The 18,573-nt window shown below is 44.2% G+C and overlaps 1 protein-coding gene across 3 annotated transcripts in view; it reads right to left on the minus strand.

Moving 5' to 3' along the window:
- Window positions 1-18,573, minus strand: part of RXFP1 (relaxin family peptide receptor 1) — a 433,020-nt gene that overhangs the window by 84,210 nt on the left and 330,237 nt on the right. For all 3 annotated transcript variants that reach the window (XM_068278866.1, XM_068278867.1, XM_068278868.1), the window contains one exon: window positions 15,242-15,313. In XM_068278866.1, coding sequence (XP_068134967.1) covers window positions 15,242-15,313 — 72 coding nt within the window. The remainder of the gene's footprint in view (window positions 1-15,241; window positions 15,314-18,573) is intronic.

The raw sequence follows: 18,573 nt of genomic DNA on the forward strand, positions 1-18,573 counted from the left end.
AATCCTATTGAGATGTTATGGCATGACCTTAAAAAGGCGGTTCATGCTAGAAAACCCTCAAATAAAGCTGAATTACAACAATTCTGCAAAGATGAGTGGGCCAAAATTCCTCCAGAGCGCTGTAAAAGACTCGTTGCAAGTTATTACAAATGCTTGATTGCAGTTATTGCTGCTAAGGGTGGCCCAAAGAGTTATTAGGTTCAGGGGGCAATTTCTTTTTCACACAGGGCCATGTAGGTTTTGAGGTTTTTTTCTCACTAAATAATAAAAAACATCATTTAAAACTGCATTTTGTGTTCAATTATGTTATCTTTGACTAATAGTTAACGGTTTTTGATGAGCAGAAACATATAAGTGTGACAAACATGCAAAAGAATAAGAAATCAGGAAGGGGGCAAATAGTTTTTCACACCACTGTAGTTGTGTAAAAGTCTCCTCACCTTTGCAAAGTAGTCAAGGCTCTATGAAAAAGTGAATCTTCACTTTTTGATGAAATCACTGTTTTAAAGAGACTCTGTAACAACATTTTCAGCCTTTTTTCTTCTATTCTATAAGTTTGCATACCTGTTCTAATGTGGTCTGGATTACTGCAGCCTTTTCTAGTTGCACTGTCTCTGTAAAACATCTAATCTCCTTTTCTTTATCAAGCCTTGTCAAGTAATGTGCTGCCTCTGCTGTGATAGGGAGAAGTTATACACGCCCCTGCATGCCGCCTTCAGGTTCTGTGTGCTTTGTTTACTACTCACAGACAGAGCTCTGTGAGGGGGATGGAAGCTGCCTGTCTCATGCTGAGAACTGTAAGAATCCCAGACAGGAGTGCAGATAATTCTCTATGTAATAAAAACTTGAAGTATACTGTAACATGAGATATATACAAACATCACTTCCTGGTTAGCATGTTTTTTGTTTGTAAACACTTCCTAAAACTGGCGATTAAAAGCCAGGATCGCGGCAGGGAGCTGCGTAAACGGCAAAGAGGAATCCAGGAGAAAATAATGAATAGAATAGTATGCTTTTTATTGTAAGAAGTTTAGAGTACAGATTCTCTTTAAGATAAGTGATTTTCTCTTCTCTAAATGCCAGCAAGTAGAAAAGGCCCTGTGAATAAAATGGCAGCCAGCTGAGAGATGTCCGTGTGGTAGCTGCAGCAGGTTGTTTGCAAGTCACTGGTACGGGACCACTGCTATATGCTTTTCACATAAAGGTAACTGAAATATATTCTTCATAGAATAAATATTGATTTGACTTTTTTTTATAAGCCCTTGTTTCTTAGAAACTCAAGCAGTAAAAGGCTATATTTACAGTATTTGTTTATTCCATCCCTTTCTCGGTTCAACAAAAAAACATATAATCTCTAAATAGCTGCTCACACATTTTCTTGATCATCTCTTGGGTTCAAAAACCTGTATCATCTTGCTTTGTTCACTACCATATTAACACCACCTAAATAACTCATGATTCAAAGAGATGCTGTTTTACTGACTGCACGTGTCACTGGAAGCTTTACACTGGCCAACAATAGATGAAAGTGGATTTATTCACCTCATGTATCAAAGAAACATGAATTGAAGTACACTTTAGAAAAAGGAATTTGTAAAGCTGTTTAATCATGACATGGTACTCTTGTGACTTTTCTTTGCTTGGTCATGGATAAGGGCCTTTTTCCACTGGAAACCGCAAAGCACAAATGCACCAAGATTTGATCATGTTTGGGGTTTTTTTGTTTTCTTTTTTTTTGTTTTTTGCGCGATCAAAACATGTAAATCTCTATTTTGTGTGTTTTGATTTTTAATGTTCATGCTTGTGTTTTCATTTTGCAATTTTGATTGGTCTGGCAGGGAAAGAATTAAAGTTGTAGGAAAAGTGCAGAAAACAGATTTTTTTTTTTTTACGTAAATTTTTGTATTCTCTTTAAATCTAAAAAAAAAAGTCAGATACATACCTATGGAGAGGGAAGTCTCTGGACCTTATAGAGTCTTCCCTGTCCTCTCTTGCTCCCCTCGTTTCAGCGTCGTCGTTCCCATTGTGTGTACTCAGCCAATTAGTTGTCTGATTGAATACACACCTGTGTGAGCCCTGCCCAATACAGAGCTGCCGGCCTTCGAAAGCACTTGGGTACACAAGCTCCTGAGGTGGCAAATTAGACAGGGTGACGATGCTGGAATGAGGAGAGCAAGAACAGACAGGGAAGGCTCTATAGGATCCAGAGTCTTCCCTGTCCATAGGTGAGTATTGAACTTTTTTAGGGGGGGGGGAGCTTTACACTCACTTTAACACAAATGCAAGCACACCAAAAATACAGCAGGCACAGCATGTGATGGTGGGGAGTAATTGTATTGCAGTAGTAGAGAAAGCGCTTTATATGATTTTGGCTACTGATGAATGTAATGTGCTAATTTCACTTACATGAAATGCCCTGTAACATTTTGTGATTAAGATTACATGTAATTATGATTTTGAATTAAACTTGATTTTTAGTAATCCATTTGTACGTTTTGCCTGTTATTATGAAGGCAGCAGTCATAAACACGTTTTCACATAACATGGGAAACAACATTAGTGCAAGCCTCAATGCTTAGGGGGAAGAGTCGGAACAAGTTGAAATTCTGTTTTCAAAAATAACTTCTAGTTTTTGAGAAAATCGACTTTAAAAGATTGAGGCTAGGTTCACAGTGGTTGGTTGCATGTTATGACTGTGAACTACAATGGAGACTGGACATAGGACATAGACTTTAATACAAAGCCTGCATGCAGCAAGTAAGAATAATGCAATCCGTTACTGTGAACAGGCCCATACAGTTGTATGTGCAGTGAGTTGACGTGCAGAATTATTCTGTTATGCAACTGACCTCTGTGAACAGGGCCTCAAAGAAAAACGGTTTCTGGGTTTGTTCACCGTGCTCAGTTGCATTACAGAATAATTCTGCATGTCAGTTCACTGCCCATACAATTCTATGGGCCTGTTCACAGTACTGTGTTGTAACTGATCCCGTTATTCTAACTCGCTGCATGCAGGCTTTGTATGAAAGTCTATGCCCACTCGTCATTTCTGTTCACACTCATTATAATACATGCGTTATGCAACTGACAACTGTGAACTACAATTCATGATGAGAACTTTGATGGCGCCCCCCAAATGTTCGCACCACTTCCCTTGCCTGCCCTTGGTGCCCTTCACGGCCTTGGGGCCCATCCACAAGGGTCATAAAGTGTGGCCCTCATGATCTTCACACCCATAACAAGTGTAGTCTCAAAAAACACCTGATCTGAAAAATAGTCCCCAGTATCAGAGGACGGGAAGATTAGTAGTTGGGGCCCCCACAGCGCTGCTCCCCTTACTGCTGTGAACCTAACCTTAAAGAGACTCTGTAACAAAATGTTCAGCCTTATTTCTTCTATCCTATAAGTTCCTATACCTGTTCTAATGTGGTCTGTCTTACTGCAGCCTTTCCTAGTTGCACAGTGGCTGTATTATCTCTGTTATATAATCTAATCTTCTTTACTCTGACGGCTTTGTCGGGCTCAGGCACTCAGGCTGGAATGTGCTGGTCTGCTTGTGATAGGATAGAAGTTATACACACCCTCTCCACGCCCCCTGCAGTCTCTGTGCGAGTCACAGACTGAGCTCCTCTCAGCCTATCACAAGCTGGTTAGCAGCCATGTCTTTTGTTTGTAAACACTGCCTAAAACTGCCAATTACAAGCCAAGATTGCAGCAGGGAGAGGCAGAAACAGAGAGGGGCCCACCAGGAGAACATAATGAATAGAATGGTATGCTTTTTATTGTAAGAATTTTAGAGTACAGATTCTCTTTAACTCTGTTAAACTACATTTTGCTCCAGTACACTTTAACCACTTCAGTAACAGCAGTCTCTGGTCCTTAAGTGGCTGGTGCTGGTACAAAAACTAGGCTTACTGATGACATAACACATGGTCCCACCGCTATTGCCAATTGTGCGGATCTCTCGCTCTGCAGCTCACTCATCCTGCTGTTTTCATTGGCTCTTTACCCTGCGATCAATGTGAGCCATTGACTCCTGACCATCTCAAGGAACTCTGCTGTCATGCTGACAGCAGGACAAGTGAGCTGCAGCGGCAGTAGAGTGGCATGATCAGTGGTAATGGCTGGTGCGTGTGGCAAGTGGACGTTGAAATTTACGCCCTGGCAGGCTTAGACGGACATAAACAGGGCATATATTTCAACGTTGCTCGCCTGAAAGTAGTTAATATATACCGAGTTCTACGTTCTGTATACACATTTTATACCTTTGAAGAAAACAGACAGCGCTTGTTATGTACTAATGTTTTCTGCAGCAAAATGTAATTTTACCGAGTTTAAAAAACATTTTTACTTTGACATTTTTTAAACATATTTTCTCAGACACTGCACTCTCTTTTTTTTAAATGTTTGACTTGTTCCCAAGAAGAAAATTTCGCATTTTTTGCTTAATTATGAGTAATTCCGAAATTAAGGCACCAAAAGAGAAAAGAAGAATTCTTGTAAAGGATACCTTTTATAGGCTAAATAAATGTCATTTCAAAAGCAGCCTTTTGAGAACACTCACTCATCTTTCTCTAGCATCACACCTCAGAAGGCGAGTGTTTTGAGAAGCCTGTCTTTGAAAAATATACTGAATTAGAATGATTGGAAATAAGACGGATACTAATGATTCATTCTTCTTTTGTGTAAAATGACTAAATCTCTTAATTACAGCTGCTCCTTTGATTTTACTGGTGTTTGAGAGTTGCAAATATATTAGCAAGGCTGAGTGTTAATAAACAACAGCTTTTACCCTATTTTGACATAGAAATCCTTTGAAAATAATTTCTTCAAAAAAAAACAAAAAAACCCCCAAACAAACCATAGAAAATGGAATATGCTGCAATTGTGAAGATTGCTGGCATTATTGCTGGATTTCTGTACAGACAGTACACAGGCCATTGTAGCAGGAAGGGTCACACAAGGATCAAAGTGGAAAATTCACAGTACTGTATTGGCAGGGATAAACATATAAAGCACCATTTTACAGCAAGTATATGGTGCTTGATGAAACAGAAATATTAGATACTCTTCTACTGATCATTAATGTTCTGAAATAACAGTAAGCAAAATGATAGAATAAAAATTGCTGCATGGGGATATACTGTATATACACGCATATAAACCTAATTTTTCAGTACAGAAATTGTGCTGAAAAGTTACTTCCTCGACTTATATGTGAGTCAGTTGAGCAGAATGGCTGGTGGAGCAGGTTTTGTTACTGGCAGGGAAATGTAAGGATCGTGCACTAGTAAGTTTTCTCTTGTCAGCTGGCTCCTTGCTGTGCCTCCCATCCCCTGCAACATGGAGTGCAGAGCAGGGGCGTTTCTAGGGTCCTTGGAGATCGGGGGCACCTGTGGGCACCAGGCGGGGAGTTATATGCGGCGCGGCAAAAAATGGGCGTGGCCATGTGGTGAGTGGGTGTGGCCATGGGTGGGGCCAAATGTACATGAACTTAGCAGCGGTGTAAGCTACAGATAACGGGCCTGCCCATCGAAATATTGGATGGAGCCCCCTGTCCTTTATTTGGATAATTTACAATCAGTATAGGCATAGATCAAAGATGTATACGCACATACAATTTTGATTGGTCAATTACTGACCCCCAATTTTACCACCCCCGTGCAGTAAGTGGGCCAACAGACAATGAATTTTATGAACAGAGCTAAAATTGGCTAATCAAAATTGTATGTGTGTACCAGGCTTTACAGCTAATACTGTACATACTGAAAGTAGCAGGGATCAGCATACAATATAGCTGGTTTACAATCAGTAAAGGCACAGAGTAACACCTTACACTGTACACACTGGAGGTAAATCAGCACACAGTGCAGCAACTAGAGAACAGCGTATACTGTACATACTGTAGGCAGCAGAATTCAGCACACTGCAGCTAGCTTGCCAAAAATATGAGGATCACGTTGTGCGGCGTGCTTATCGTGCCGCACCGAAAAATGGGTGGGCCATAGACCAGAATATAGGTGTGGTAACGGCCGGGTGGAAACAAATTTACATGAACCTAGCAATGGTGGGACATTAGATTATGACAGTGGTGGCGAACCTTTTGGAGGCCGAGTGCCCAAACTGCAACCCAAAAGTCACTTATCTATCGCAAAGTGGCAACCGCAATTTAAACTAAATACTGTACAAACGTTTTAACTCATACATGAACATTATGGAAAATCCAAGTTGAAAATAAACTGTGAAGATAAACAATTTCATCCATCCTACTCCTGAAAAATGTATTCAATTTTTTAGAACCTCCAGTTTTATTTTCTGTTTTAAAAAGCTAAAAAAGTAGGTTTAATGCTATTGTCTCATATGATAAGGATTCAGCTTTTCCAATAGTCTCGCAGTTAGCAATCATGTGACCCCCAACAAGACAAATTCAGCAATCATGAGGCCCCCAACAAATCATGAGGCCCCCAACAAGACAAATTCAGCAATCATGAGGCCTCCAACAAATCATGAGGCCCCCAACAAGAAATTCAGCAATCATGAGGCCCCCAACAAGACAAATTTAGCAATCATGAGGCCTCCAACAAATCATGAGGCCCCCAACAAGAAATTCAGCAATCATGAGGCCCCCCAACAAATCATGAGGCCCCCAACAAGACAAATTCAGCAATCTTGAGGCCCCCAACAAATCATAAGGCTCCCAATAAGACAAATTCAGAAGTCATGAGGCACATAAATAGACAGCATTTCACATAAATAGGCAGAATCCCCCCTTAATATGGTAGCCCCCACGTTAGGTAGTGAGTGACAGGGACCCCCAGGTTAGCTAGTGAGTGACAGGCGCCTCCAGTTAGGTAGTGAGTGACAGGGACCCCGATAGTGAGTGACAGGGAGCCCTTTTAGGTAGTGAGTGAGTGCCAGGGAGCCCCTTCAGGTAGTGAGTGAGTGTCAGGGAGCCCCTTCAGGTAGTGAGTGAGTGCCAGGGAGCCCCTTCAGGCAGTGAGTGAGTGCCAGGGAGCCCCTTTAGGCAGTGAGTGAGTGCCAGGGAGCCCCTTCAGTCAGTGAGTGAGTGCCAGGGAGCCCCTTCAGGCAGTGAGTGAGTGCCAGGGAGCCCCTTCAGGCAGTGAGTGAGTGCCAGGGAGCCCCTTCAGGCAGTGAGTGAGTGCCAGGGAGCCCCTTCAGGCAGTGAGTGAGTGCCAGGGAGCCCCTTCAGGCAGTGAGTGAGTGCCAGGGAGCCCCTTCAGGCAGTGAGTGAGTGCCAGGGAGCCCCTTCAGGCAGTGAGTGAGTGCCAGGGATCCCCTTTAGGCAGTGAGTGAGCGCCAGGGAGCCCCTTCAGGCAGTGAGTGAGTGCCAGGGAGCCCCTTCAGGCAGTGAGTGAGTGCCAGGGAGCCCCTTCAGGCAGTGAGTGAGTGCCAGGGAGCCCCTTCAGGCAGTGAGTGAGTGCCAGGGAGCCCCTTTAGGGAGTGAGTGAGTGACAGGGAGGACCTTTAGGGAGTGAGTGAGTGAGTGAGTGACAGGGAGGCCCTTTAGGGAGTGAATGAGTGAGTGACAGGGAGGCCCTTTAGGGAGTGAATGAGTGAGTGACAGGGAGGCCCTTTAGGGAGTGAGTGAGTGAGTGAGTGAGTGAGTGAGTGAGTGACAGGAAGGGCCTTTAGGGAGTGAGTGAGTGAGTGACAGGGAGGCCCTTTAGGGAGTCAGTGAGTGCCAGGGAGCCCCTTTAGGGAGTGAGTGCCAGGGGGAGCCCCTTTAAGGAGTGAGTGAGTGCCAGGGAGCCCCTTTAGGGAGTGAGTGAGTGCCAGGGAGCCCCTTTAGGGAGTGAGTGAGTGCCAGGGAGCCCCTTTAGGGAGTGAGTGAGTGCCAGGGGGAGCCCCTTTAGGGAGTGAGTGCCAGGGAGCCCCTTTAGGGAGTGAGTGCCAGGGGGAGCCCCTTTAGGGAGTGAGTGCCAGGGGAGCCGCTTTAGGGAGTGAGTGAGTGCCAGGGGAGCCACTTTAGGGAGTGAGTGAGTGCCAGGGAGCCCCTTTAGGGAGTGAGTGAGTGCCAGGGAGCCCCTTTAGGGAGTGAGTGAGTGCCAGGGAGCCCCTTTAGGGAGTGAGTGAGTGCCAGGGAGCCCCTTTAGGGAGTGAGTGAGTGCCAGGGAGCCCCTTTAGGGAGTGAGTGAGTGCCAGGGGGAGCCCCTTTAGGGAGTGAGTGAGTGCCAGGGGGAGCCTCTTTAGGGAGTGAGTGCCAGGGAGCCCCTTTAGGGAGTGAGTGAGTGCCAGGGGGAGCCCCTTTAGGGAGTGAGTGAGTGCCAGGGAGCCCCTTTAGGGAGTGAGTGAGTGCCAGGGGAGCCGCTTTAGGGAGTGAGTGCGTGCCAGGGAGCCCCTTTAGGGAGTGAGTGAGTGCCAGGGGAGCCGCTTTAGGGAGTGAGTGAGTGCCAGGGAGCCCCTTTAGGGAGTGAGTGAGTGCCAGGGAGCCCCTTTAGGAAGTGAGTGAGTGCCAGGGAGCCCCTTTAGGGAGTGAGTGAGTGCCAGGGGGAGCCCCTTTAGGGAGTGAGTGCCAGGGAGCCCCTTTAGGGAGTGAGTGAGTGCCAGGGGGAGCCCCTTTAGGGAGTGAGTGAGTGCCAGGGAGCCCCTTTAGTGAGTGAGTGAGTGCCAGGGGAGCCGCTTTAGGCAGTGAGTGAGTGCCAGGGAGCCCCTTTAGGGAGTGAGTGCCAGGGAGCCCCTTTAGGGAGTGAGTGAGTGCCAGGGAGCCCCTTTAGGGAGTGAGTGAGTGCCAGGGAGCCCCTTTAGGGAGTGAGTGAGTGCCAGGGAGGCCCCGCCGCCGCCGCTCCCCCCACCCCCTTACCTTGTAGCAGACCTCAGGATCAGCGACGACCCGACCAGGAAGAGCGGGCGCTGGACGCACCCGCTCGATATGCGGAAGTGATGTCACTTCCGCATATCAGTGCGGGCGCTGGGTCCTAGCGCCCGCACGATTGGTCGCCGGCTCGCCGCCTGATCCTGAGGTCTGAGTGACGCGGCGGTGGCTGGAGGGAGCCGCTGCCAGAGGGGACCGGGCGGAGATCCGTGGCACCCCAGAATAGATTGGGGGCACGTGCCCCCCCAAAACAGGGCTAGCGACGCCCCTGGTGCAGAGTCCACTGTCCAAGACTACCTATGTCCCCTGGCTTGAGGAGCAGAGTGTGCAAGCAACATGTCAGCAATGCAGAGATAGTGGATTTTTCCTGTGTGACAATCGCTGTCTCATATCTTCGACCCAACCTAGTGGCATCTTGAGACACAACTATCATCCTTGTGGCACATCTGGCTATTGTGGAGTGGGCTATACTGGGGAGTGGGCTTATACGCGAATCAATCACTTTTTCCTGGTTTCTGAGGGAAAAGTGGGTGGCTCGGCTTATACGTGGGCCGGCTTATATGCGAGTATTTACGGTATGTAGTTTATAGAGGGTATACATTTGTATTTACTTCAGGTACTTCCATATCTCCACATGTTTCCCTAAAGTTCACATTCTCAATTCTATGCAGAAATCAGGGGTTTCAGCTAATACAGGATGTATTATTTCTCTATCATTATGATTATATTGTTATGGTTAGATAAGTCCTGCAAATAAAAGTAAACCATACTGCATTACAGGGCCTTCCCTCTTGTTCATTAGGGAGGATCAAGGAAACAAAAGGGAAGGAGGAAGGAAATGGGAGGAGGAAGAAGGAGGAAACAGGAAAGAGGAAGCAAAAGGAAAGGGGGAGGGGAGAGGAAGGGAATGGAGTGAAGAAGTAGGAGGAAAAGAAAGGAACAGGAAGGGGGGTAGAGGAGGATGAAGGGAAAAGGGGGGGGGGGGGGCTGGAGGAGCAAGGAAAAAAGTTGGAAAAGGTAAAGAAGAAAGCAGGGACAGGAAGAGAAAGGGAGAGGCAGTGGCATAGCAATAGGGTCCCCACTAGGGACCCTCCTTCATCCATCTTATTAGCTGCGCACTGTGACTATGCTGGTAATGAGCACTTCTCTATGTGCACACAATAGTGGTAAACCATAACAAACTGTTCTCTTGCTGTGATTACAACACTGCAGCTGTCCTTAGTAAGTTTTGAGGCTCTATATCAATAGAGTTCTTGGGCGCCATATTAACCCCTAGCTGACTGCTCCACGCCTATTGGCGTGAACGCAGCGGCAGCCCCAGGACCTCTTCACACCGATTGGCATGAATGGCTGTGGGCAGGGATTGCAGGAGATCAGTCTCCCAGCGGCGATCTGTTAGACGGCGAATCCGCCATCTATTAACACAGTACAGCGATGCGATCTAAGGCAGCGCAGTACTGGGGACACAGGCAGGGCCGGAGCTACCATAGGAAAAAATAAAAAAGTCTATGTAGCCAGGGGTATATGTGCCCAGTATATGTAGCCAGGGGTATATGTGCCCAGTATATGTAGCCAGGGGTATATGTGCACAGTATATGTAGGCAGGGGTATATGTGCCCAGTGTATGTAGGCTGGGGTATATGTCCCCAGTATATGTAGCCAGAGGTATATGTGCCCAGTATATGTAGGCAGGGGTATATGTGCCCAGTATATGTAGTCAGGGGTATATGTGCCCAGTATATGTAGCCAGGGGTATATGTGCCCAGTATATGTAGGCAGGGGTATATGTGCCCAGTATATGTAGCCAGAGGTATATGTGCCCAGTATATGTAGGCAGGGGTATATGTGCCCAGTATATGTAGTCAGGGGTATATGTGCCCAGTATATGTAGCCAGGGGTATATGTGCCCAGTATATGTAGGCAGGGGTATATGTCCCCAGTCTATGTAGCCAGGGGTATATGTGCCCAGTATATGTAGCCAGGGGTATATGTGCCCAGTATATGTAGCCAGGGGTATATGTGCCCAGTATATGTAGCCAGGGGTATATGTGCCCAGTATATGTGGTCAGGGGTATATGTGCCCAGAATATGTAGCCACTAGCCAGAGGTATATGTCCCCAGTATATGTAGTCGGGGGTATATGTCCCCAGAATAGGTAGCCAGGGGTATATGTGCCCAGAATATGTAGGCATGGGTATATGTGCCCAGTATATGTAGTCAGGGGTATATGTGCCCAGTATATGTAGCCAGGGGTATATGTGCCCAGTATATGTAGGCAGGGGTATGTGTGCCCAGTATATGTAGCCACTAGCCATAAGTATATGTCCCCAGTATATGTAGTCGGGGGTATATGTCCCAGAATAGGTAGCCAGGTGTCCCCCCAGCAGGAGGGGAGCAGCACAGAGAAGAGGGAGAGCTGTGGGGACAGCGGGGAAGGGGGGCCATCTCCCTCCTCTTTCCCTAACCTTAGGGCTCTCCCTCCCTCGCTCTCCCCTCCAGAACTAAGTGTTGTGCGGCTGCTGGCGCAATGCAGGAACCGGTTGGAACTGAAGATCAGGCAATCTGTATGAGATCGTATATGTGTATTGCAATACACAACATGTTTATAAAGAGAGTCTGAAACCAGATTAAAAATGGCTTTTTAGCTTATATTCAGAACTAAAACGCCGCTATCCTGCGGCATAACGAGGGGTCTTTACCCCCAAATCCCCCCTGCTACCTCTGTGGAGCGCTTCCGTGTGAGGCAGGGCTATGAGCTGCAGCCCTGCCTCACATGCGTCTATCAGCGGCGGATCTCCGCCTCTCCCTCGCCCCTCTCAGTCTGCCTTCGCTGAGAGGGGCGAGGGAGAGGCGGAGATCCGCCGCTGACAGACGCGTATGAGGCAGGGCTACAGCTCATAGCCCGGTCTCACACGGAAGCGCTTAGGGCAGCAAAATCCACGACCAAGAAAGTCGTGGTTTTTGCAGGGGGGATTTGAGGGGTAAAGACCCCTTGTTATGCCGTGGGATAGCAGCGTTTTAGCAGGGGCACACATGCCCCTGCTGAATATAAGCTAAAAAGCCATTTTTAATCTGGCTTCAGACTCTCTTTTACTATTAAGGGTCCCTGTCAAAAGGACCCTGGAAGTAAGTCCTTGTATATGTGATGTATTTGACTTTTTAATAAATGCTTATACTTTTGGATGGAGAAGTGACCTGTTGGATTTGTTTTTGGTGATGGTCACTATGCAATATTGTTTTTGAACACTGTAGTGATGCCTTAGATGCCGATTTAAAGCACCAAGCGCTGTGGAATTATATGCGTATATCCATAGATAAAGTGTTTTAGGCTAGAGGAGGGAATTTTCATGCTGGGTGGGAAGGTATAAAGACAAGAGAAGGTGCATTGTTCAGTGTCTCTCCTTGTACTGCTAATTGATGGCATCTGCCAACATCAGTTCACATTAGTTTTTGAATGCTGGGCACAGGTCATGTGAACATTTCAAGAAGTAAACAAAAGGCACTTGAGTCTTGAACTATTAGTTTAGTCAGGTTACAGAAGACAGACTAAAGGCCTCTACATCTGCTAAAACTATGGCTGTGTGAGTCTAGTTCAAACACTAATTCACTTCCCTTGTAACATTCCTCACTATTGTGCAATATGACTTAATGACAATTTAACTTTATGAGAACGTAAGTTCTCAGGCATCCTCTGGTGTTTTCAGGCTGAGGAAAACCTTAGTACATGAGCAATTCTTCATGATTAAAGGAGAACTCTATGCAGCATAGGCTCAATCTGACATGATGTCACACAGTTATACCGCCTTTAAAATGTGAAAGACCTCATCAGTACTCACATCTATTGAACCCTGACAGCATTTGGTAAACAAAAAACAATAATCAACTTAACTTTCAACAAGAGAGCAGAACCAAAGCTAAGTGTTAAAAAGTCAGGCAGTCTGTCTGTGTAAAGGCTCGTACACACACTTGACGAAAGTCAGCTGAGATGGCTGATAACGACCACCTCAGCCAATAATTAGGCTTGTGTACAGTGGCTCGTGACACCGACCCAGAACTGGCAAGCAATCCGCCAGGTGGATCAACTCAGCCCCTGTGAAGGACGATCCTATTGTCTACACCACTCCCCTGCCTGTTGCGTGATGTCATGCACGCGCCGTTCCATTATCCCTCCGCCTCCCCGCTTAACAATGCAGCGCGCCATCAGCTACAAAGCTGATTCAGGCCTGTTTAGCCTGGCCCTTCGATGTTGCCCAAGGCGATCGGGTACCGATCCCAGATGGGCGACATCCATCAAAGGTGTGCACACACCTTAACCACTAACCGCATTTACAGAAGTACATCTACAGGATCTTCTCAAAAAATTAGCATATTGTGATAAAGTTCATTATTTTCTGTAATGTACTGATAAACATTAGACTTTAATATATTTTAGATTCATTACACTACAACTGAAGTAGTTCAAGCCTTTTATTGTTTTAATATTGATGATTTTGGCATACAGCTTATGAAAACTCAAAATTCCTATCTCAAAAAATTAGCATATTTCATCCAACCAATAAAAGAAAAGTGTTTTTAAAACAAAAAAAGTCAACCTTCAAATAATTATGTTCAGTTATGCACTCAATACTTGATCGGGAATCCTTTTGCAGAAATGACTGCTTCAATGCGGCGTGGCATGGAGGCAATCAGCCTGTGGCACTGCTCAGGTGTTATGGAGGCCCAGGATGCTTCAATAGCGGCCTTAAGCTCATCCAGAGTGTTGGGTCTTGCGTCTCTCAACTTTCTCTTCACAATATCCCACATATTCTCTATGGGGTTTAGGTCAGGAGAGTTGGCAGGCCAATTGAGCACAGTAATACCATGGTCAGTAAACCATTTACCAGTGGTTTTGGCACTGTGAGCAGGTGCCAGGTCGTGCTGAAAAATGAAATCTTCATCTCCATAAAGCTTTTCAGCAGATGGAAGCATGAACCCACTTTTGAACCAGAAACAGCGGCAGAGGCGCCTGACCTGGGCTACAGAGAAGCAGCACTGGACTGTTGCTCAGTGGTCCAAAGTACTTTTTTCGGATGAAACCAACTTTTACATGTCATTCGGAAATCAAGGTGCCAGAGTCTGGAGGAAGACTGGGGAGAGGGAAATGCCAAAATGCCTGAAGTCCAGTGTCAAGTACCCACAGTCAGTGATGGTCTGGGGTGCCATATCAGCTGCTTGTGTTGGTCCACTGTGTTTTATCAAGGGCAGGGTCAATGCAGCTAGCTATCAGGAGATTTTGGAGCACTTCATGCTTCCATCTGCTGAAAAGCTTTATGGAGATGAAGATTTCATTTTTCAGCATGACCTGGCACCTGCTCCCAGTGCCAAAACCACTGGTAAATGGTTTACTGACCATGGTATTACTGTGCTCAATTGGCTTGCCAACTCTCCTGACCTGAACCCCATAGAGAATCTGTGGGATATTGTGAAGAGAAAGTTGAGAGAAGCAAGACCCAACACTCTGGATGAGCTTAAGGCCGCTATCAAAGCATCCTGGGCCTCCATAACACCTGAGCAGTGCCACAGGCTGATTGCCTCCATGCCACACCGCATTGAAGCAGTCATTTCTGCAAAAGGATTCCGGACCAAGAATTGAGTGCAAAACTGAACATAATTATTTGAAGGTTGACTTTTTTTGTTTTAAAAACACTTTTCTTTTATTGGTTGGATGAAATATGCTAATTTTTTGAGTTGGAATTTTGAGTTTTCATGAGCTGTATGCCAAAATCATCAATAGTAAAACAATAAAAGGCTTGAACTACTTCAGTTGTACTGTAATGAATCTAAAATATATGAAAGTCTAATGTTTATCAGTACATTACAGAAAATAATGAACTTTTATCACAATATGCTAATTTTTTGAGAAGATCCTGTATGTCCTGCGGGAAGACTGTTCCTATTCACCGGTTTAAGTGCCGGTATCAATGATCATCAGCATCAATGAGATGCCTGCAGTCATTGCAATAAAAACAGTAACACATCCATACATTACTTCCTGTTAGCGTACCACTAGTAGTAGTAGTAGTAGTAGTAGTAATAGGAAGGTAACGTGGCCAAATAGCACAATCACACCTACATACACTTTTTAAATAAAAATAAATGCATATACAATTGCAAATAGGGGCTTGTAATTACTGATGGACACAACCCGGAAAAAATATACCTTTATTTCGAAATAAAATATTCTCGCCATACATTGTTGTATATATTGTTTTATATTACTACCTAATACATGGAAATACAGCGATACAGAACTGTAATTCTCATTGCATCTGATATCTACATACAGCGATTTGTACAGTAGCAGGACACGGGTTATAAATTCACTTTTGAAAACTGGAAATACAAACCAGTTATGCAAATAAAACTTACAGCCATTCCAGTTTGTGGAGATCTCGGAACACTCCCGGTTTAAGGGTGGTTATTGCATTATGACTCAGGTAGCTGCAAAACATGTAAAATCCCATGTGAGCTTCATATGGTAATATCTATGCAATCCTAAAAATCTAAATAAAGAAATTATTAAAGTCCACCTTTCATTTGCTTTGTTATCTGGGTATATTTATAGTTGTACTTAGCTCAGGTTGCAGAAACAAAATATATTTTTTTTAATCTGGTACATTTAACCACTTTACCCCCGCGCGTACGTATTTCTCCGCCCCTTTTTCCATCCTTTAAAAACCAGGGACGGAGAAACACGTACTTTCCGCGTTCCCGACGCTGCCCGCGCTCCCGCTCGTAAACACGCCGCCCGCCGCTAGTAAACACGCCGCCGCCCGCTCGCCCAGAGATCAATGAACGGGAAAATCCATTCCCGTTCGTTGATCTAAGCCCCGCAATGATCAGCTGCTCTCCTATGGGCAGCGCGATCATTGTGAGAAAAAACTCACGTGTCCAGCCTCCTTATTCTTCCTCCAAGCTTCCGGAAGGAAGCTTGGAGGTCGCATTAAAACAAAAAGTTACTGTGGCCATCTTGTGGCCAAATAGTAAACTACACCCTACACATTTTTCACATACAAATAAATGACTTTTACACATAAAATTAACTCATTACCTCCCACACTCCCCAATATTTTTTTTTTTGTAATTAAAAAAAATTAAAAAATTTACAATTAAAAAAAATACATAAATAGTTACCTTAGGGACTGAACTTTTTAAATATTTATGTCAAGAGGGTATAACACTGTTACTTTATAAACTATGGGCTTGTAATTAGGGATGGACGCAAAACTGAAAAAAATGCACCTTTATTTCCAAATAAAATATTGGCGCCAAACATTGTGATAGGGACATAATTTAAATGGTTTTATAACCGGGACAAAAGGGCAAATACGTTTCATGGGTTTTAATTACAGTAGCATGCATTATTTAAAAACTATAATGGCCGAAAACTGAAAAATAATTATTTTTTTCCCCACATTTCACATTTTTCCTATTTTCCCATTAAAACACATTTAGAAAAAAATAATTCTTGGCATAATGTCCCACCTAAAGAAAGCCTAATTGGTGGCGAAAAAAACAAGATATAGTTCATTTCATTGCGATAAGTAATAATAAAGTTATAGTAGAATGAATGGAAGGAGCGCTGAAAGGTGAAAATTGCTCTGGTGCTCAGGGGGTAAAACCCCTCAGTGGTGAAGTGGTTAATAAGTAAAAAAAACAAAACACTGACTGTACAGTAGGCAGCAATGTCTTGCTCAAATGGAGATCAATAATGGTCTGTAATGATAACTTTTTTTGCAAATGTTGCTTAAAAGTACAGTGGTGTGAAAAACTATTTGCCCCCTTCCTGATTTCTTATTCTTTTGCATGTTTGTCACACTTAAATGTTTCTGCTCATCAAAAACCGTTAACTATTAGTCAAAGATAACATAATTGAACACAAAATGCAGTTTTAAATGATAATTTTTATTATTTAGTGAGAAAAAAAGCTCAAAATCTACACAGCCCTGTGTAAAAAGTGATTGCCCCCCCTTGTTAAAAAATAACTTAACTATGGTTTATCACACCTGAGTTCAATTTCTGTAGTCACCCCCAGGCCTGATTACTGCCACACCTGTTTCAATCAAGAAATCACTTAAATAGGAGCTATCTGACACAGAGAAGTAGACCAAAAGCACCTCAAAAGCTAGACATCATGCCAAGATCCAAAGAAATTCAGGAACAAATGAGAACAAAAGTACTGTAATTGAGATCTATCAGTCTGGTAAAGGCTATAAAGCCATTTCTAAAGCTTTGGGACTCCAGCGAACCACAGTGAGAGCCATTATCCACAAATAGCAAAAACATGGAACAGTGATGAAACTTCCCAGGAGTGGCCGGCCGACCAAAATTACCCCAAGAGCGCAGAGAAAACTCATCCGAGAGGCCACAAAGGACCCCAGGACAACATCTAAAGAACTGCAGGCCTCACTTGCCTCAATTAAGGCCAGTGTTCACTACCCCACCATAAGAAAGAGACTGGGCAAAAACGGCCTGCATGGCAGATATCCAAGGCGCAAACCAATTTTAAGCAAATAGAACATTAAGGCTCATCTCAATTTTGCTAAAAAACATCTCAATGATTGCCAAGACTTTTGGGAAAATACCTTGTGGACCGAGGAGACAAAAGTTTAACTTTTTGGAAGGTGCGTGTCCCGTTACATCTGGCATAGAAGTAACACAGCATTTCAGCAAAAGAAACATCATACCAACAGTAAAATATGGTGGTGGTAGTGTGATGGTCTGGGGTTGTTTTGTTGCTTCAGGACCTGGAAGGCTTGCTGTGATAGATGGAACCATGAATTCTACTGTCTACCAAAAAATTCTGAAGGAGAATGTCCGGCCATCTGTTCATCAACTCAAGCTGAAGCGATTTTGGGTGCTGCAGCAGGACAATGACCCAAAACACACCAGCAAATCCACCTCTGAATGGCTGAAGAAAAACAAAATGAAGACTTTGGAGTGGCCTAGTCAAAGTCCTGACCTGAATCCTATTGAGATGTTGTGGCATGACCTTAAAAAGGCGCTTCATGCTAGAAAACCCTCAAATAAAGCTGAATTACAACAATTCTGCAAAGATGAGTGGGCCAAAATTCTTCCAGAGTGCTTTAAAAGACTCATTGCAAGTTATCGCAAATGCTTGATTGCAGTTATTGCTGCTAAGGGTGGCCCAACCAGTTATTAGGTTCAGGGGGCAATTTCTTTTTCACACAGGGCCATGTAGGTTTTGAGGTTTTTTTTCTCACTAAATAATAAAAACCATCATTTAAAACTGCATTTTGTGTTTAATTATGTTAGCTCTGACTAATAGTTAACGGTTTTTGATGAGCAGAAACATTTAAGTGTGACAAACATGCAAAAGAATAAGAAATCAGGAAGGGGGCAAATAGTTTTTCACACCACTGTACATCTACTTTGACAACATCCTTTATGTTAATTATGGTAAATTAAAATGTTTGAAAATGTGGCTCTGCTCAAAAATGCAATATACCTTCAGTAAACATTTTAGCCCCGTATTAAGATATTCATTCCTGCAGCATGCCAATGCCACTGATTACAGTAAGAGATGACACATGGCTAGCCCTTACAGAATGTAAACCATGTGCTGAATTGCTAATAACATCTGAACAGGGAGGATAAGGGGTGCGGAAAAATATTTTTGGGGAAGTGAAAGTCTACATCTGAGAAGTGCACATTTCACTGCAGTAAGTTGAGCATGAGCA

Source organism: Hyperolius riggenbachi, chromosome 1, assembly GCF_040937935.1.
Source record: "Hyperolius riggenbachi isolate aHypRig1 chromosome 1, aHypRig1.pri, whole genome shotgun sequence".
NCBI classification, from domain to species: domain Eukaryota; kingdom Metazoa; phylum Chordata; class Amphibia; order Anura; family Hyperoliidae; genus Hyperolius; species Hyperolius riggenbachi.